This window comes from Camelus dromedarius, chromosome 3 (assembly GCF_036321535.1).
Source record: "Camelus dromedarius isolate mCamDro1 chromosome 3, mCamDro1.pat, whole genome shotgun sequence".
Lineage (NCBI taxonomy): Eukaryota > Metazoa > Chordata > Mammalia > Artiodactyla > Camelidae > Camelus > Camelus dromedarius.
Genome location: NC_087438.1, coordinates 114,153,766 through 114,173,891, shown reverse-complemented (window position 1 = coordinate 114,173,891; position 20,126 = coordinate 114,153,766). Strand labels below are relative to the sequence as shown.

The following is a 20,126-nucleotide window of genomic DNA, read 5'->3' as shown; positions in this document are numbered from 1 at the left end:
AGTTCCACTGGTGAATCCTACCAAACTTGTAAGGAAGATGTACTTCTAATTCTACAAAGCTCTTCCAGAAGAGGAAGACACACTTTCCAACTCATTTCCTGAGGCCACTACACTCTAATACCAAAATCTGACAAAGAAATGAAAATACAATGACAACAATAGAAAACCATAGAGAAGTAGCCCCTATGTACATAAGCATAAAAATACTCAACTAAAGGTTATCTATGCAATTACAGCACTATATGAAAAAGATGCTACATCATGACCTCGTGAGACTCACTCCACGAAAGCAAAGCCATTCAAACACTGGAAAAATCAATCGTAATTCACTAGATTAGCAGACTAAATAAGAAAAGCCATATGATCATATTAATAGATGCAGAAAAAAACTTTCAATAATATTTACCATTCATTCACAATACAAACTTAAAGCAAACTAAGAAAACAACTTCCTTAGCTTAATAAAAACCAATTTATATTAAAAAAAAAAAAACAACCCCTAGCTAACATCATTCTTATCAATGAAAGATTGAATGCTTTCCCATAAGATAAGGGACAAGGATATTCTCTCTCACCACTCTATATAATACATAGTATTGAAATTCTAGCTAGTGTAATAAGAAAAATAAAGATATACTTGTTGGAAAGGGAAAAAAAAGAAAAGTCTCTGTTCAGAGGACTTAATATCTGCATTAAAAAATCTGAACAAATCCACAAAAAGCTCCTAGAACTAATAAGTAAGTGGAAATGTCACGAAATACAAGTCCAGTATACAAAAGTATTCATATAATCCAGCAAAGAAAAATTGAAATTAAAAAAAATTGTTTATAATAGCACTAAGTAAATAACATACTTAGGTATAAACAGAAAAATATGAAGCGAGGCTATACACTAAAAACTAAAGATTCAAATACAGGTAGAGACATATCGTGTTCATGAATTGAAGACCTCAATAAGGTGATGGTATCATTTTCCCCAGTTTGTTCTATAGAGTCAAATAAATCCCAGTCAATCACAGCACTCAGAATGCCCTGCAGCCCCTTATGGGCTCAAAAGTGGAGGTTAAGAGCATGATATCAGGAGCCAGACTGCCTGGGCTCAAGTCCTAGCTCAGCTTCTTACCAGCTGCCTGAATAATCTCAATCTGCCTCACTTTCCCCATCTGTAAAATGGACATAATGATGGTCCTGCTTCAGAGGCGTATTGAGTAGATTTACTGGCAGCTGTAAGTAAAGGGTTTAGACCAAGGCCTGCCTGGCCCATCCTCGGTTATTTAAGTGTTGGTGTTGGCTGTTTACTAGGATAAGTAATGTAACTCTACTTCCTTGCAGACTGTAGGCTTTCTACTGGCAGTGACCCTACCTGGGTTCCTGCCTGTGCCAAGTGTCTGATGGGGTGCCTAGTGCAGAGCAGACATCCCCACCCAGTTAAATGTATGGGTGGACCTGACTGCTTACAACTTTCAGTGACCCTACAGTGCTTTGAGGTTAGTATCCAGATTCCTTAGCTCGACACTCAAGACCCTCTGTGGTTAGGACACAGTAAACTGCCCAGCTACGTGGATTTCCCTTCCCCCATCAGCTTCCTCTGTTTCCCCACATGCCTCTCTACCTGCCTTAAGGTATACTTGCATTTCCCTGCCCAGAACTGCTTTTCATCCTGTACCTTCACCTTCCTTGCCCTCTTTGTCAAGACTCAGTTCAACCTTTGTGAATATAACAATCATATCATAATGCAGACTTTGTAGGGTTTTTTCCCTTTACTTTTTATTTGACCAGACTTTCTGATGCTTACATCTTCCTCCATTCTTTCCACCTGATGTGTTCTTTTGACAAAAGTAAAACTCAACAAACGTTGTCTTCTAGACCCAGATCATTACAATCGGGCTTCTCCCCTCTGTGTTGGCCTGGCAGGACACCATGTGCATGGTGGCCAGGAGACAGCGGAGGGCTGCACCTCTGGCCCTCCGGGCCCCGCCTTCTGATGTGTAAATTCCTCCTCCTACCCACCCCAATCAGGATCACTTCATTATGAATTTTTTTTTGTTATGAATTTTTGAATATCAGAAAATGCCCAACTGAGAACTGTTATCCTGAACATGGGGGTCGTCGGTCAGAATTCAGGGGTTTGTGAACTTAGGAAAAATAACTTTTATTTTCACTAACTTCTAGTTGAAATCTAGCCATTCTCCCTGTGATGAAGGGAAGTTGCAAAACTCAGTTAACAGGACCTGTGCCTGGGTCCCCAACGGGAACCACAGGTGTTTCCGAATCATGACAGCTGTTGCAGACATTAGCTCCACCTCCTGGCTTCACAAGGTAGTTCTTTATTTTGTAGCGTAAACGGTGTATTTCACAATCATCAACGTGATTGGCTTTCCCCGCCCCCGACCCCCCATATTTTTCTTCCGAGGCCCAGCAGAGGGGGCCACTGAGGAGCGGCGTGAGAGCCCCGGGGGCGCCGCAGAGCCGCGGCCAGAGCCGGGCCAGAGCCTGAGCCTCAAGCCAGCGCTGGGTCGCGGCTGCGGCGCCTCTGGGGGAGCTGAGCGCTCGCTCGACAGGGCCAGGAAAGGGACGCGTCCTGCAGTCGGCCGGCGGTCGGCGTTGGCATCAGGCCACTGGCCCCACAGCTGAAGAAGGACTGCATGGGGACGGACGCCCCGGGGCAGCGCGAGAGGCTGGGGACCCGGGGCCCGCGGAGCCCTGGGAGCGCATCACCACTGCTGCGGCGGCTGCTGCTGCTGCTGCTGCTGCTGCTGCTGGGGCTGGTGCCGGAGGGCGCAGCAGGTAACAGGGCGGAGAGGCAGGGCGCCCGAAGTGGGCCCCCAATCGTCCCCCAATCGTCCCCCAGCCGAGCCGAGCGCGGGTGGGGATGCGAGGGAGAGATCGGCCAAGAATGCGGAGGCCACTTCCGGATTTGGGGGAGGATGGTGAATTGGGGTCGCTGACCCAGGATTGAGGGGGTCGCTGAACCCCGGCCTAGGCAGGGGCCAAGTTTGTCCCCTCCCGTTGCACCCCCGTGATCAGAGTGAGCGGCCCTGCCGGTGGGAATCCCGGGGACTCAAGGGGCTGTGACCCTCCCCCCCACCCTCCTCCGCCCGGGCGCCAGCTTACGCCACAGTCCCCTGGGCCCCTCTGGAGGACGCCGCTCGCGCTCGGCTCCCAGGGCTGGGCGGGGTCCTCCAGGAAGGCCCTGGGGAAGCTCCGTGGGCGCAGGAATCTGCGCGCGGCCTGCACGGCCCCTGCCTGGGCACCTGCGCACCGCTACAGGTCTCCCTGGCCCCTTGGCGGGGTTCTCTCGGGTTGCCCGGGCGGTCCCTTGTTGGGTTAGAGGGTGAGGAGGGGCAACGGGGGTTTCTTTGACCTGGCCCGGAATTTCCATTCTTTCTCAGTTTCTGTTCCGTGCACCTGATTTCCGGTCCGCTCTCTCAGGGCACCGCCCATCCTGACCGCAAAGATGCCTGAATATTTATTAGCACAAGCGGGGAGGTGCCCACCATCATGGCAGTAATAATAGCTGATGTCCTTTATTCCAGGCTCTTTTCTAAGGGCCTCACGTACCAGAACCATCTCGGCTCTCAGAACATCCACAATTTACAATTTACAGATTTAAAATAGGGCGCAGAGAGGACGCTAGGTGGCAGCACTGGGACCTAGAGTCGGAATTCTTTACCTATTTGGACTTAGCCTTGGACTCGGTCTCAATATTTTTAATATATAAAATGATATACGTAGGTTTCCAAAGGAACCCAATTATGTTTCTATAAATCTATTAAAAATTTAACTAGAAATATAAATTTGTGATATGTAGTAGTGTGCTTCTAAGTTAACACATTAAATAATGCATCAAATAACAATTCCCAGAATTTGAAAGCAGTGAGGGTAAAGCATATTTCCAGGTGTCTGCAGCAACTATCGTGTGATTCGAAAACACCTATGGCTTCCAGCAGGGACCAAAACACAAGTTCTGCTAATCCTGCTGAGTTTTGTTGCCTCCATTCATCATGGGAGAACGGCCAAACTTCAGCTAGACGTCAGTGAAAATAAAAAGGTTATTTCTTCCCTCCAAGTTGAGGCTCCTGAACTCAACAGGATGCATCTACGGGAGGATTCAGCCCTCAGCTCCCCATGGGAAATACTTAAAGGAGAATCACCGAGGATGTCTGGGCAGGAGATTGGGGAGAGAGTGAAACAGGGATGGGGAAGAATTTGGCCAACGTCCCTGGAACAGAGACCCCAGGGGAGTGGGCCACTGTGTCTCTGGGCCAAGACTGTTCCCACAGTCCCTGGGGAGGCTTCTTACAGCTCCTCCCTCAGGTGATACAGGGGCACACAGGTCATTCCAGTTCTGCATGGCAGGTGTGGTCGTGGGTATGTGTGCAAAGCCCCTGTCTCCTTATAAGGGGAATGGTCAGGGCTGGCCCAGGGGGACAGGTCCCCAAACCAAGGAGGAGGGAAGGAGTGGAGATAGTCCTGGATGTGTACCAAACTGGTGACTAGGTTCTTGTCTCGCTGCAGAAAGAATTCAGAGGTGAGACAGGGAGGTCAAGAAAGTAAAGTGAGGATTTATTAAGGGATGGATAGTACACGCACAACGGGAGAGCGGGCAGGCTCAGGTGAGCAGCTGCCCTGAGATTTTTTGGCAAGTTGGTTACATAGAGTGTAAAAATAAATGTGCAGAATATTCATTGGGGAGGGAAGGGTTTGGGGTCATATTCCCTGATTTTCATCCAAACTTCAGTTTCCTGAAGGGAGGAGGGATTTTTGTCCTTATTTTGTCTGGATCGGAAGTGTCATGATGTCAGTGCATGATGGGTTCTTCAAATCTGCAAGGCTAATTTTATTGTAATGAAGGCATAATGAGCAAAAGGTTACATTCAGATGCTGGAGATTCCTGCCTTTTCCCACCTTTCTCTGGTGGCCTCCAGCCACTTGTCACCCCCAAAATGTGTGACCACTTAGCCCAGAGGTTCCTGTTTTTCTTTCTCTGCCCAGGGACCCCTGGTGCTTAGATGATGTATGTTTCCCTGCATTTAGCCTGTGCCCCTCCTTTCTGCCCAATTCCTGCTGTTTGGCCTCTGTCCCCCTTGCTCTGCTCATTTCTATCTATCTGCCTGCTCTAACAAGAGGAGAAGGCAGAACTAATTAGTGGCCTTTGGGATCTGTTAGAGACAGAGTAAGTAGAGACAGATGATTACAAAGCCAGTTACTACAGCAAAACTGGAATTAGGGGCTGGGAGGGTGAGAGTGGGGTGAGGGTTCTGGCCTGGGCACCTGGCTGGATGTACCTCTGGCCCTGAGACAGGAGCTCCATCAAGGGCAGGCTAGGAGAGGGACTGCAGAGGCCAGTCCTATGGAATATCAAGGGCCGTGACCCCTGAGACTGATTCTGGTCTTCCTCGACCCCTTCCCACCGTCCTCCTCCGGTGACTCTGCAGGAGGTACTCTGCCTCCCTCTTCCTGCTTTCCAGCACAGGCTCATCTAAGCCGTGGATTCAGGGTCCCCTCCACGCCTATCATAGCCACGCCCTTTCTCTGGCCCAGACCTTGCCCCTGACCTCCAGCCCTTAGGACCTGCCCCAACTTGGCCTCGCCCCACTTTCAGAAGGGGAAACAGAGGCACCGGGAGGCAACCTATCCCTTTCTTTCCTCCTCAGACTCATCTCTTATATTTGCAGCTGTCCCTCGACCTTGGTTTGCCTGAACACACCACACTCTTTTTCACTCCGGTCTCGTGTTTTCACTCCATTTGCTAATGTTTTTGCCAAGAGCAATTCTCAAACTTTAAAATCACCTCATTGATCAGTGGACATTTAGGTTGTTTCCATGTCTCAGCTACTGTATATAGTGCTACTATGAACATTGGGGTGCATGTATCTTTTCGAATTAGAGTTCCCTCTAGATATATGCCCAGGAGTGGGGTTACTGGATCATAGAGTAAGTCTATTTTTGGTTTTTTGAGGAATCTCCATACTGTTTGCTATAATGGCTGCACCAAACTGCATTCCCACCAGCTGTGTAGGAGGGTTCCCTTTTCTCCACAGCCTCTCCGGCATTTATCATTCATGGACTTTCGAATGATGGCCATTCTGACTGGTGTGAGGTGATACCTCATTGTAGTTTTGATTTGCATTTCTCTGATAATTAGGGGGAAAAAATTTCTTCTGTATAGCACAGGGAACTATGTTCAATATCTTGTAATAACATTTAATGAAAAAGAGTATGAGGAGGGGAGGGTATAGCTCAAGTAGTAGAGCGCATGCTTAGCATACACAAGGTCATGGGTTCAATCCCCAGTACCTCCCCAAATAAATAAACCTAATTATCTCCCCCCACCCCCGCCAAAAAAAAAACATTTAATAGAATATGAAACAAACGTATGTATATGTGTGGGACATTGTGCTGTACACCAGAAATTGACACATTGTAACTGACTGTACTTCAATAAAAATAAATAAAATCATGTCAGAATCACCCAGAGGGCTTGTTGAACTACAGTAAGCTGGGCTTGACCCCCGAAGCTTCTGATTCTGGAGGTCTGGGCTGGGACTCAAGATTTTGCATTTCTGACAAGTTCCGTGAAGCTAATGCAGTGAGTCTTGGAACCACACTAGACTCACTAGCCTAGAATGTTCTTCCCTTCTCACCCACCCCACTCACCCACCCCACTGGTAGCTTACAGCTGGTGAGGTCTCCAGCTTTCAGCAAGACGGCTAACCTCAGCACCTTCCCCTGCTCCAGGGTGCTCCCCGCGCCTTGTACCTCCTGTACCCCAACACTTGTCAGCCCCCACTTGCCTTACTGGATCTGCTTGTTTAACTGCTCCGTTGTCTCCTGCCCTGCCCAGGCCTGAGTTCCCTGGGGACTATGTCTGGTCTGTCTGTCTGTCTGTCTGCCCCTACCCACAGCCCCACCTGGCTCACTTACAGTAGGTGCTCAATAGATGTTTGTCAGATGAGTAATATTGCAAGGGGAGAGGTGAGGGCTGGCACAGCTGAGCAGGTGGGCAGGGCAGGGCTGGGCAGGAGCCAGGACTGCATGGGCTCTCCTCCTGGCAGCTCATGAGCATCACATGGGAAGTGGTTTCACCGCCTGCCGGTGTCCAGTACTCCCTTACCCCCAACTAAATCCATGTCAATGGCAGGATTGTCAAAACTGCCGGGCAGTGTTGGGGCAGCCGGTGGAGAACGTCTGACAGAGGTGGAGGCAGCCCAGCCCTGGCTTCCCTTCCCTCTGAGTGGGAACAGTCAAGACCCACCTCACCTGAAACTGGTCTAAAAGAATAAAGTCTATTAAAAAAAAAAAAAAAAAAAGACCTGCTTCACGCAAATGCAGTGAAAACACCATGAATCTGTTCTTAGAAAGCTCAGAAACCACGCCTGGCGCTGAGGCCCAGAACTCAGCCCCGCTGGCTTTGTGCCTACAGGCTGGAGAAGTTTCCAGTCACTCCAGAGGCAGGCCTCCACATCCCTCTTCCCTTCCAACATGCCTCTCGCCATCATTCCATACTGTCTCTCCCAGTAGACACAAGAGGGTGTAAGATGTTTATGCCTTGGGATTCATACTTCTCTTTCCTATCTCCCCCCTTACAGAGACTCCCTGGGGGCTGCCCTTGGTGGCTGATGGCCCGGCTTCCAGGGCAAAGGTGGTGATGGCAGAGCTGGCCCACCTGGAGTTGGAAAACAAGCCATGGCCTAAAGGTAAGACCCTGCCTGCCTTGCTGAAGGAAGGGTAGGATGAAGGAGTCCAGGAGCCCCTAGGTTCAGGAGGCTGCGTCCAGAGTCTGGGAATCTGGTGGACTGTTCTGGGGTAGGGGAACTCTGCTAGGGTGGGGGACACAGAGGCCAGAGCCTCTGGAGGGTGTCCTGGGGACCGGGACCTGGCCTCCAGAGAGCTGGCCTCTCACTCAGGCATCTTTCCCCACCCCGCCCCTGACTCCGGCTCTCCCCTTCCCACGGCCACCCCTCCCTTCAGAATAGGAAAGGACTAAGACTGAAAAGATGACGTCTCCATGCACTTCCTCCTTATGTTCATTATCTCATAAATGCTCCAGCTCCGTGGAGCATGTCAGTTAATTGCCTCTACTTACAGGTGAGGAAACCAAGGCCTGGAGCTGTGAAATAACTTCCTGAAGGCCACACAGCTAGGGACTGGCAGCGCTACATGGATTGTGGGGGAGGTGGGGCAGATGCAAAAAAAGTCTCGGGTAGGGGCGGTGAGGGGTGAGAAGGGCTGGCTCCTCCCTCCATGACCACAGGTCAGAGGAAGAGGGCGGCTGTGCTTACGAGGGGGCAAGACTGCTTCCTTGTTGAGAGCTGGCCACGTCCCTAGGAAGTGGTGGGGTTGGGGGGTGTGATGACACAGGCCCTGAAGCAGCAATGGGCATGTGACAACTTCCTCAGGCCACGTCATAGCAGGAGCAGATCCCCTGCCGCCCACCATGTGCTCCCCGCTTCCCCCTGCCATGGTCCAACAGTGCCCGGCTCTGACCCCATCCTGGCAGGGATGGCCTCCCTCGGCTTCTTTTGTTAACTCAGGGCTGGAGCCTGAGGCATAATTACCCCTCCTGGGTCCAGTGAGCAAGTGTAAGTCTAGGCCCAGCTGAGGCCGTCCTCCTGAGGCAGCAGAAGGGCAGGGCAGTGTGTGAGCCCCTGCACAGAGCAGGCTGGGTCTCAGGGCCGCCTGGTGGGCAGAGCAGAGAGCACTGGGATTTTCAGGGAGGGAGAGATGGCAGGCCCCTCACTGCGTACATGGGAGGTAGTATTGCCAGAGAGTAGGTTCTTGTCTCATCACAGAAAGAATCCACAGACGAGTCATGGAGGTCAAGAAAGCAAAGCCAGGATTTGTTCAGCGATAGTACACTCTTAAGGGGAGACAGGCAGACTCAGGTGAGTAGCTGCCCTGAGTTTCTTTGGCAAGCTGGTTATATGGGGTGTAAAAATGAGTGAGCAGAAAATTCACTGGGTAGGAAGGGTTTTGGGGTTGTATTTCCTGATTTTGTCCTTATTTACTTTTGACCAGAAGTGTTATGGCATTGGTGCATGATGGGTACTTTCCTTTTTTTCTTCTTTCTTTTCGTTTCTTTTTCAAAACCATTTTTATTTATTTATGTATGTATTTTATAATATCATATTTTAAAATTGAAGTATAGTTGATATATAATATTATGTTACAGGTATACAATATAGTGATTAACAAGTTTTTAAAGGTTATACTCCATTTATAGTTACTATAAAATATTGCCTATATACCCCATGTTGTACAATACAGCCTTGTAGCTTATTTTATGCCTGATAATTTGTACCTCTTAATCCTCCACCTCCATCCTGCCCCTTCCCCTTCCCTCTCCCCACTGGTAACCACCCGTTCCTTCTCCACATCTTCTTTTCTGTTATAGTCACTAGTTTGTTTTAGATTCCACACTTAAGTTATATCTTACAGTATTTGTCTTTCTCTGTCTGACTTACCTCATTTAGCATGATGCCCTCCAAGTCCATCCATGCTGTATACCAGAAACTAATACAACATTTTAAATCAACTGTACTTCACTTTAAAAGCAAACAACCAACCAGCTCATTTAAAATATGGGCAGAAGAACTGAACAGACATTTTTCCAAAAGAGGAAATGCAGACGGTCCACAGGAGCATGAGAAGTTGCTCCCTCCTGCCATCCTTCTCTCTCCCTCCTCTCTCTCTCCCCGTCTCTATCTCAGGGCAGCAGCAGCCATGACCTTCAGGGCTCACAGGTTTGAACTGACCACCAAACTCACCAGACCTAGTGGGCTGTATTTGTTTCCTGTAGCTGCTGTAACAGGTGACCACAACTTGGTGGCTTGAAACAGCACGCCATTATTCTCTTACAGTCCTGGTGGTTAGAAGTCCAAAATGCGTTCTGTTGGTGGATATGGTGGGCTGGTACCAGGGCAGTGAAAGAATTTACCAAATACAAAGAGAAGTTTAAGAACAAAGGAAAGTTTCAGATATTGTGCTACAAACAGCAACGGGCCACATAGATGAGCAGGGCCTGGGTGAGCCCTGAGGGTGAATGTGCAGGGTCTTTTATTAGGGGCTGGGGGCTGTGAACACAAGGCATAGGGGCTATGTGATCAGTTCACGCACAGGAGCCTGATTGGTTGTTAGTGAGGTTAGCCTTGTCAGGAGCTCCTCTGAATAATGGGATTTACGACTCTGATAAGGGCAGGATGCCTACGGCATAGTGAGACTAGCTACTTCCTGGGGCAGTTAGGTTTTTTAGGATAGACACACATCAGTGGAAGATGTTTTTTATCTCAAAGAAATGCAGGTATTCAAAGGGTCCTACAGTGAGGAGTGAGGGTTAAGGGTGCCAGTTCTCCAGGCACATGGAGAGCCCAGAAGTGGGGGTTTTATTTTATTTTATTTTTTAATTTAAGTATAGTCAGTTTACAATGTTGTGTCAATTTCCGGTGTACAGCACAATGCTTCAGTCATACATACACATACACGTATTCATTTTCATATTCTTTTTCATTATAGGTTACGACAAGATATTGAATATAGTTCCCTGTGCTGTACAGTAGAAACTTGTTGTTTATCAATTTTGTATGTAGTAGTTAGTATCTGCACATGTTGAACTCCCAGTTTATCCCTTCCCGCCCTCTTCCCCCTCTGGTAATCGTAAGTTTGTTTTCTATGTCTGTGAGTCTGTTTCTGTTTTGTAAATAACTTCATTTGTCTTTTTTTTAGATTCCACATAAAAGTGATCTCATATGGTATTTTTCTTCCCTTTCTGGCTTACTTCACTTAGAATGACGATCTCCAGGTCCTTCCTTCTATGGATTTCAGAGCGGCTTCCGAGAGCGCCATTCTGAGAGCGACAGCTGGCTCCACAGGTTTCACTGGGCTGAAACCAAGGTGCCAGCAGGGCTAGCTCCCTAAAGAGGCCCTAAGGAAGAATCTGTTTGCCTGCTTTTTCCAGCTTCTAGAGCTGTGTTTCTTGGCTGATGCTGCCTTCCTGCATCTTTCTCTGCTCCATCTCCACATCACCTTCTCTGACGGTCATAGACTCGCTCTCTGCCTCCCTTTTCTAAGGATACATTTAGCACCTGCCTAGACAATCCAGGATAATCTCCCCAGCTCAAGAGCCTTAATTTAATCTGCAAAACTTTTGTGACCATATAAGGTAACATTCAGAGGTTCCGGGGTGGGGGGCGGGGGGGGCTTTTTCTTCAGCCTATCACACTGTGCTTCCTTAGCTGTGGTGAGGGAGACAGGACAGGAAGCCCAGCTTGCATGCCTTCCCCACCACCCAGGAGGCCCCGCAGCCACCCAAGGACACAGGCTCTCTGCCCTACCTCACATCCAGGGCAGGTGGAGCTGCAGCAGATCAGAGCCAAGGAGCGGGTGGGGTCACCTTGACACAGAGAAACCAAACCATAGCCTCTGTTCCCCCCAACGCCTGCATGCCCATTCACAGCTGCCAGCACCCCACAATGACCTTAACCTCAATGGTTTACAAGGAAACAGCACCGTGAGAGAGATCCCACTCATTTCCTAGGAGACCTACGCCAGCCCAGGCCTGATGTCAGCCCTTCACTCTGACACTCTTAGGGTTGACTCCTCTGGCCTCCCATGAGGGGGTCTCTCCAGCCATCAGAAGAGAGCACCTCTTTCCTCAGCTTAGAAAAAGGCAGCAAGCCCTGAGGAGAGAATCTGGGCTGCCCTCTTTCTAGTGATGCCTTTGAATGCTGTACTTGGCCTTCCCTGTTGCGACCCCTCTGAGGGACATCAGGCTAAAATCAAGAGGGCTTTCTGGAGGAAGGGACACCTGACTGCAACCCGAGGTATTAGGAGACTGGCTGAGAGAAGACAGGGGAGTGCTTAGGGCAGAAGAAACAGCAGGTGCAGAGGCCTGGGCAGAGTTTGGTGTGGTCACAAGTAACAAGGAAGCAGTAAACAGAGAGCTGTGAGTGTAGAGATATGTTCGACTCCTTCTTGAACATTTGAATATTCAACCATTGAGCACCTACTATGTGCCAGAAGCTGTGCCGGGGGAAGAGAACAATCCTATAGGAGTCCCTGCCCTTAGGGAGCTGACCTTGCAGAGGAGAGACAGCCCATTAATAAGACAAACAAGCAAAGTGCATACTCTCTAGGAAGTGTAGTCAGTGCCCTCGAGAAAAATAACACAGAGACAGGAGTGCTGGAGGGTAAAAACTTCTGAGCAAAAACTGTTTTAAAAACTAGATAAGGGAGTAAGCCAGGGATATCACTGAGAAATGTGGGCTGAGCTTTCTAAGATATAGCATTTGTTTTTTGAGTTTTTTTAGTTTTATGTTTTATTAAAGTGTAGTTGATTTACAATGTTAGTTTCAGGTGTACAGCAAAGTGATTCAGTTATACATATATATATACACACACACACATATATTTTCAGATTCTTTTCTATTATAGCTTATTATACGAAATTGAACATAGTTCCCTGTGCTATGCAGTAGGTCCTTGTTGTTTATCTATTTTATATATAGTAGTGTGTATCTGTTAATCCCAAACTCCTAATTTATCCCTCCCCTCCTTTCTCTTTTGGTAACCACAGTTTGTTTTCTATGTCTGTGAGTCTGTTTCTGGTTTGTAAATAAAGTCTGTATCTTTTTGGCTTCCACATATAAGTGATATCAAATGATATCTGTCTTTTCCCTGTCTGACCTAATATGATGATCTCTAGGTCCATCCACATCACTGCAAATGGCATTATTTCATTCTTTTTTATGGCTTAGTAGTATTCCATTGTATATCCATTCATTTATTGGTGGACATTTAGGTTGTTTCCATGTCTTGGCTATTTTAAATAGCAGCATTTGTTTTAGTAGCTTGAGTCAGGACTGGCTGCTAAATAGATTCATCTCCGGCACCAAATTGAATCGATGAGTTGGCACTTTTGGAGACATGGTAGAGTGGCAGCATTTGGACTTAAAGAGAAAAGAGATCGACTAGCAATGTCTGCTGTGGGAGCAGGAGGGAGTAGGGAATGGAGTCAAGATGCCACCAGCTGGCAGCAATGGTTCAAGCTAAGAATGGTGGCCAACCTTTTTCAGGCATCTCTGGGAAATGAATAATCCCACATTAAATTAAGCCTCCAAATAACCAACTTTTAAAAAATCACATCCTTTTTAATTGTGGAATGGGAAACCAGACAAATCACACTTATTAGAGAGGAGTATAAAGTGTGGGTAAGTAGGCCCTGAGAGAGGGGCTGAGAAACTTTCTAGGAGTAACGTCCATAAACCTTAATGCCTAAACTTTGGCGTCAATGTGTGACTGATTCTGTCTATATTTAAACTCTTCAGATGCACTTATTTTTTTTTAACTGAAATTCCCAGTTCTTGCTCTTGGTGATATTGAGTTCTTTGGATGAGTTTCCACTGCTGACCCCACCCAGCACGCTGACCGCCCCCAGGGCAGACCCTGGCCGGGCACGTGAGCCTGAGACCGGTTTGTGTTTCCACAGGGACGCATTCCCTCATCTACCACTATCTGGCCCTGTCAGAGCCAGGCCCCGGCCTCCCGCAGTTTCTGGCTGTAGGCTACGTGGACGACCAGCCCTTCATCCAGTATGACAGTCGTGTGGGCCAGGCCGAGCCCCAGGCCCCTTGGGCGGCATCCATGGATGCCCAGTACTGGGAGACGGAGACCAAGAAGCAGAGGATCTGGGCGGAGGTGCAGCAGGTGGAGATGTGGACGGTGATGGGCTACCACAATCAGAGCAGCGGTGCGTTGCGCGGGCTCCTTCCTCCTGCCCCCCATTCTTCCTTCACACTCTGCACGCTCATCCTCCAGGCAGCTGTGCCTGTCTGCTTGGGGACAGAGGCGACTCTGCGGAGCCCTTCAGAGGGTGTGGCACGCTTTGGATACGTGGCTTTTCTCAGTCTCCCTCCCCCACTGCCAAGCGGGGACCACGGGGCCTTCAGAATCAGCTGTGGCTTTAGCGGCCAGTGCAGCAGGCATCCACAGGAGCTGGGGGCCCATGATGCCTCCCCCTCCCCCATGCCTCCCCGTTGGCTACGCAGAGTTCAGGACCTCAGACTGGGAGGGGCTTTTCCCTACCTCTCTCCCCACCCTCCAGTCACACCCGCTTCCACCCCTAGGCCCTCAGATGCCATCTCAGTCTCCCCATTTCAGCAAGAGAGAGCTCACACCCACTGCCAGAGCTACTGCTAATTCTAAATGAAATGCTTGTGGAACACAGCACCCTCCCGCTCTGTGCCTGGACACCCAAATGACCAGACTACAAGCCTCAGGTCCCCAGAGGCTTCAGAAAGAGTAGGTATGGAGGACCAAGACTGGGATGGGCTGTGCATCAGCCCAGCGCTCCCAGCATAAGCATCGCATGACTTAGGCTGACCACTGAGGATATTTTACACCCCTAAGTAGTGTGGCATATAAAATCAGGATGTGTGTAATCATGAACTACAGTGTTCACCTCCCATGAGAGCCCCAGCAGGTGTCTCAGCCCAGGCTGCTTACAAAAATTACCTGGGAGAATTTTTTAAAAATGCTGACACTCTGTTCTCCCCAGTCTTTGGAGGCCCCTGTGGGTGGTGGGCTTCTCCTGGGCTCTCAGGGACTCAGCCCCCTGGCCCCCCACTCACCTCAGCCTTCTTACCTGTATGCACAGGTATGCACAGCACTCAGCGCATGTTCGGCTGTGAGATCCAGGAAGACGGCCGCTTCAGCAGCTTCTGGCAGTTTGGCTATGATGGGCAGGACCACCTGTCACTGGACCTGGAATCTCTGAGCTGGGTGTCTGCCGTGCCTGTGGCCGTGCGGACCAAGCGCTGGTGGGAGACAGAGCGCTGCTATGCCGAGTACGACAAGGCCTATCTGGAAGGCGTCTGCCTCCCCTCCCTGCTCAGATACCTGGAACTGGGGGGCCAGAGATTCAGCAGGAGAGGTAAGGCCCAGGCTGTGGCCATGCCATGCAGGTTGGCCCCATGCTCCCATTCTCGAGAGCCATCCTATTTGACAGAGAAGCCTTTGGGGAGTGAGGAGGCAGGCTGTGTCCCCCCCGGGTTCAGATAAACCCACTGGGGCCCAGAAAGATGGCCAACTAGCCACGGCTCCTTCCTACAGAGCAGGAAGAAAACCCAGGCCTCAGGCCCTTACTCCGGGTGAGATGGAGTTGGGGGCTCTGGAGTCTCTCCTGTCCCAGTTTGTCTCAAGGAAAAAACTGGAAGATGCTGCAGGAGACCAAGACTGAGCATGAAGGATGGGCAGAGAGCAGCCACTGACCAGCCTTCGTCCCTCCCCTTCTTCCTGCAGAGCCACCGACAGTGCGGGTGACACAGCACTCGGCCCAGGACGGGGGCACCACACTGAGGTGCTGGGCCCTGGGCTTCTATCCACAAGACATCTCGCTGACCTGGTGGCTGGATGAGAAGCAGCTCATCTCAAAGACTGAATACGTGGACATACGCCCCAGTGGGGACGGCACCTATCAGACATGGGTGGCCGTGCAGGTGCCAGCCGGAGAGGAGAGCCGGTACACTTGCCATGTACAGCATTCCAGCCTGAACCACACACTCACTGGGTCCTGGGGTGAGGAGCTAGGCTTGGCCGGGAGTGGGTGAGGAGAGGCAGGAGAGGGTCCCGGGGCACCCAGGGGCAGACCCATGGTCTGAGGGGGTGCCCCCTTTTCTCTGTCTTTCTTAGAATGGCCCTCCCATCATACGCATTTTGCCATAATCATCTCCCTCATCCTGGTCGTGCTGGTGGCTGGCGTGATCTTGACCAAGTGCCTTCATGGTAAGGGGGGAAGAAACAAAGGAGTGGGAGGGGCTCTGGCTGGTCCAGCCTTCTAGGGAGGAATGCTGTGCTCCCATCCCTGCTCCTCCTGGGGAGCAGCAACTACTGCTGAGGTCCTGCCCCCACCTTGGAAAAGCCCGAATATCCCCACCCCACAGCTGCACACCACCCTGAGGACCCTGCCGATGTCACAGTCAGGGGACACCACTGGACCTGACCTTGGAAAGGGCCCAGAGGTGGAGAGGGAAGGGGGACCCCAGAACCCCACCTCTACCCACCACCCACCTTGTCTCTTGTGTTCTTTTTCTCCACAGCCAGGAACAGGAAACAAGCCACAGGTGATTGTGGGATTGGCTGACTGGGGAGAGGGAGCCCCAGGTGTTCCCAAGCATGACTGAGATGCCTTAGAATTAAGGATGGCCATGGGGTCGGTGCTCTCCCTGGCCTCAGCTCCCTGCCCCATCCTTCCATCCTGGAGCAAGGCAGATGGGGTAGGGAGCATCCTGGGGTGCCACCACCTGGGTTTGGGGGAGGGCAGGGGAGCTGGCTGGGGTCACCTCTCTCCTTTCTCCCTGCAGGTGGAGAGGACCCCCATAATTCCTAAAGCCCAGCAAAAAAGGGGCCACTTACCTCATCTGCTGACAGAAGTTCACCGTCAGAGATCAAGGAGACGTTTTGTAGGGTGTTTGGGGGCCTGAAGGCCCCCTGCACCAGTGATCTGACTGTGAAGGGCCCACCCCGCCCCCAAAACTGAGCCCTCCTCACCCCCATCAGCCCTGTTACAAGCAACCTGTGCCACAAAGATGGTTTTGCCATCTTCCTGAAGTCCTTTTAAAATTCTAATTATTTCCTGTTGGAGGGGGTGGGGAAGAGGGCAGTAATGATTCCTCAGATGGGTTTACACTTGACAATTTGCGAAATGATTTCTTGTTGCTTGTAAATCCCACTTGAGCCTTTCAGGCACCCTGTGAGTCTGGCAATGTTACCCTCATCCCCACTTCCCCAATGTGAAAACCAAGGGTCTGAGCCTTCAAGGAAGAACCACAACAATTGTCAGAGTTACGGGGGCAGGCAGCATCCATCTGCTTGCATCAGGAAGAATTGCCAAATGCCCGCCTCTTTTATAAGTGTGTTCTTGTATGTACGTATGTATGTATGTGAGATCCCCTTTTGTAAAGACTAGAGTGTTGGGGGTATGGGGGGGTGGGTGAGGGTGAGAGTGGGTGGGTATATATGTACGTGAGGGTGAGCGGGTGTGTTAGGGTGGAGATGTGTGTGTGTGTTTGAGGGTGAGGGGATATGTGGTGTGTGGATGTCCTTGTGACTGAGGAGAAGCTCAGAGGGTCAGGTGCCCAGAAGCCGGTTAGTTAGTCCCAGGCAGCTGGAGGATGGGAAGCAACACAAGCCTTATTTTCCATTATTTCCTGTCCTTTTGAATGGTCTGAATTTTTACAATAAGCATACATTACGTTTACAGTGAGGGAAAGACCCATTTTCACTGTGTCCTGGGGGAATGCTTGTGGAGGGTGAGTCTGGAGAAGGCCCTGCCTCCCCTTCACATTTTCAGGGCAGCAGAAACCTCTTGTCTCTTCTGTGAACAGGGATCTCCCTGGGACCACACACGTTTGTTGATTCCACCAGCAGTTCGAGTCTCATAGCCACGTGATGTGCTCGGGACTGGGACGCCAGAGCCCTGGCAGGGAGAGGGAACACTCCACGGTCATAAAGGACCCAAGGCCAGTCCCCTCCCAGGGCACCCTCTGCCTCCTCTTCAGCTGACCCAAAGATGTGACATGTCGCCTCCTATGGGGACTTGGAAACCTCCATGTCTGCAGCCCTGGGAGGCCCTGAGCTTGAGGATGTGGACGGCTGTGATACTAGAAAAAGATTTAGCCTGTCCTGACGGCCTGCAGGACCTCAGCAGTGAGCTCAGAATTATCCGAGTGTACTGAAGATCTGTCTTAAATGTCTGAATTTCTCAGTGATGTCAACATGTTCCACATATGCTGTCCTAACCCCTAGCAGGATTCTAAGCACTTTTCTATATACTAAGCAGTTCAACCCTCACAGCACGCCTGTGCGGGGGAATGAATAATCCTGTGCTACAGGTGAGGAAACTGAGGCCCAGGGTCCCACAGCTGGTTCACACCGGAGCTGGGGCGTGAGGCCAGGCAGTCTGGCTGCCGTCTGGGCACCTCACCACTGTACCAAAAGCCTCAGTGACAACCATGCTGCTGTGTAAATGGCCAAGTAAGTACAGGTCTGCAATCCCTTATCTGCAATTCTGAAATCAAAAAAAAAAAAAGAAAAGAAAAAAGCCTCCAGAAGCCAGAAGCTTCTTCCTAACTTTTTTTTTTTAACAAAACCTGACCTGGGGGAGGGGACAGAAAAAAAACCCCAAAGTGAAGTGAGGTTATTCATACACTTTTTTTTTAACTTTTTTTTTATTGATTTATAATCATTTTACAATGTGTCAAATTCCAGTGTAGAGCACAATTTTTCAGTTATACATGAACACATATATATTCATTGTCACATTTTTTTCTCTGTGAGCTACCACATGATCTTGTGTATATTTCCCTGTGCTGTACAGTATAATCTTGTTTATCTGTTCTACAATTTTGAAATACCTGTCCATCCCTTCCTCTAGTGTGCCTTTTTAAAATTTTCCATAGAAATACTGGTTTGGGGGATTACGGGGTGCCACCCCAGACTCCTCTGGTAGTGTTATGTAATATTCAGCATCCACACCTTGGTACCTTTCTAAAGTCCAAAGAATTTGAAATTCTGAAATACACCTGTCCCTAAGGGTTTCGGGTAAGGGACTGTGGACCTGTATTAATAAGGTTTTGGGGTAATAAACGTGTTTTGTTTTTACAGTTGTGTGTCTGTATGGTGAGACAAGTTAGGGCACAGGGTGGGTCTGGCCCCCACTGTTGGGAGGTGCAGGAGCCCAGGTGGACCCTCAGCCCGGGATGCACTTAGGGCCTCCTGAGCAGAAGTGAAACGCTCTTCCTGGAAGTGGCAGAGGGGTGGAGGCACAGTGTGTTTGGGGAGAAGCAGATTGAAGGAGGCTCCTGGCCTGCCATCACTTTGAATTGGTACAGCTGTATCACACTTCTGTACCCCACACACACCCTCAAGATTTCAGGCTCCTCCACAGGCCCCTCCAGACTCAACCTCCCCCCTCCACCCACTGCCAGCTTTGGTCCCATCCAGGCAAGCATAGACCTTAGACTGGCAACCTGCATGGCTTCTTTGATGCAGGGAGTGTTGTATGTTCAGGGAGCCTTAGCTAGAGGGTCTGGCTTCTATAAATGCGAGCCCTGGGCAGAATGGGCTGGAAGTTCCTGTCCAGTTCTGTGCTCCTCCCTGTCAAGGACCCTGAATGCCTCTGGGACTGTGGGATTGGTGGACCATCTCTCCAGATGAGGAAAAGGGGCAGAGAGGCCAGGGACTGGTATAGTTTGACGGCCCCTACAGGACAGCAGCCAGGCCCCCGCCACCTGCCACCCAAAGGCTACAGTCATTTCCCTTTTCTGTTCTCCTCATTGGCTACTTGGTTTAGAAACTGCCTGAAGGCAAGAGCCGAGCTGTCTACCCCTGTCCTGAATATCCGTCAGCAAACCCTTGTTTCTGCAGCACACTGCCTTTTCCTGCTGGCTTTTCTCACCCCCTGTCCACCCAGCCTCCTGCCTTCTTACCAGAACATGACATCTGCAGGGAAATCTGGGGCTCTGGGACCAGGAGGCTGGTAGACAGAAATGACCAAGGAGCGGAGACAGCCGCTACACTGCCTACCCTGGCCTGGAGGTAGCGGGGGCTTCCTCCTCTTTCCTGAGCCCTACTAACCCCTGCTGGAACAGCCCCCACCCCGGCTTCACACACCAGGCAGAATCTACCAGCCTTGACACTGCCAGCGGCACCACCGTCCTGACCTTCAGGAAGTGTCTGCTCCATAACTGGACTGTGAGATCCTTGGCAATGGGGCAACTTCAACTTTATTTTGTGTATATCATAGTTCCCTTAGAGGCGAAGTTCAGTGTTTTGCCCATAGAACCATGAAATGCATTTTAGACCAAAAGGGCTCCTCAAGCATCTCTACCAGCCCCTGAAAATTTGACCCTCTCACTAACCACCCCCACCCCCATCGTGCTGCTTCCCTCTGCTGAGGTCTTTCGGCCTCTCATGTTACAGTCCTTCGTGTCCAGGCCATGAGCTCTCTCTCTCTTACCTCCCACCCGCACCCCAACACATATTGGTCTGAGTCCAGTGTACCTGCAAAAACTGAAGCAAAGAACATGATTCAGCTAGCACCCCACAGCCAGGTAGGAGGTGAGCCCAGGG

The 20,126-nt window shown here is 50.2% G+C and overlaps 1 protein-coding gene and 1 pseudogene across 2 annotated transcripts; one reads left to right on the top strand and one right to left on the bottom strand.

Moving 5' to 3' along the window:
- The window catches only part of LOC105104219 (1-phosphatidylinositol 4,5-bisphosphate phosphodiesterase delta-3-like), a 34,165-nt pseudogene extending 32,988 nt beyond the window's left edge, over positions 1 to 1,177 (bottom strand).
- A 1,243-nt stretch (positions 1,178 to 2,420) lies between these two features.
- Positions 2,421 to 18,656, top strand: LOC105104206 (H-2 class I histocompatibility antigen, Q10 alpha chain). 2 transcript variants are annotated; one of them, XR_010380432.1, is made up of 8 exons: positions 2,421 to 2,786; positions 7,592 to 7,699; positions 13,486 to 13,746; positions 14,653 to 14,928; positions 15,297 to 15,572; positions 15,687 to 15,779; positions 16,094 to 16,270; positions 16,358 to 18,656. XR_010380432.1 is itself a non-coding variant. In XM_031449456.2 (8 exons), the coding sequence occupies exons 1-8, from the start codon at positions 2,645 to 2,647 to the stop codon at positions 16,381 to 16,383; spliced, it is 1,206 nt and encodes a 401-aa protein (XP_031305316.1). In that variant the 5' UTR covers positions 2,422 to 2,644; the 3' UTR covers positions 16,384 to 18,656. The 2 variants fall into 2 exon arrangements, 1 of the variants encoding a protein (XP_031305316.1); XM_031449456.2 differs by having other exon boundaries at positions 2,422 to 2,786; positions 16,094 to 16,117.
- The last annotated feature ends 1,470 nt before the right edge of the window (positions 18,657 to 20,126 follow it).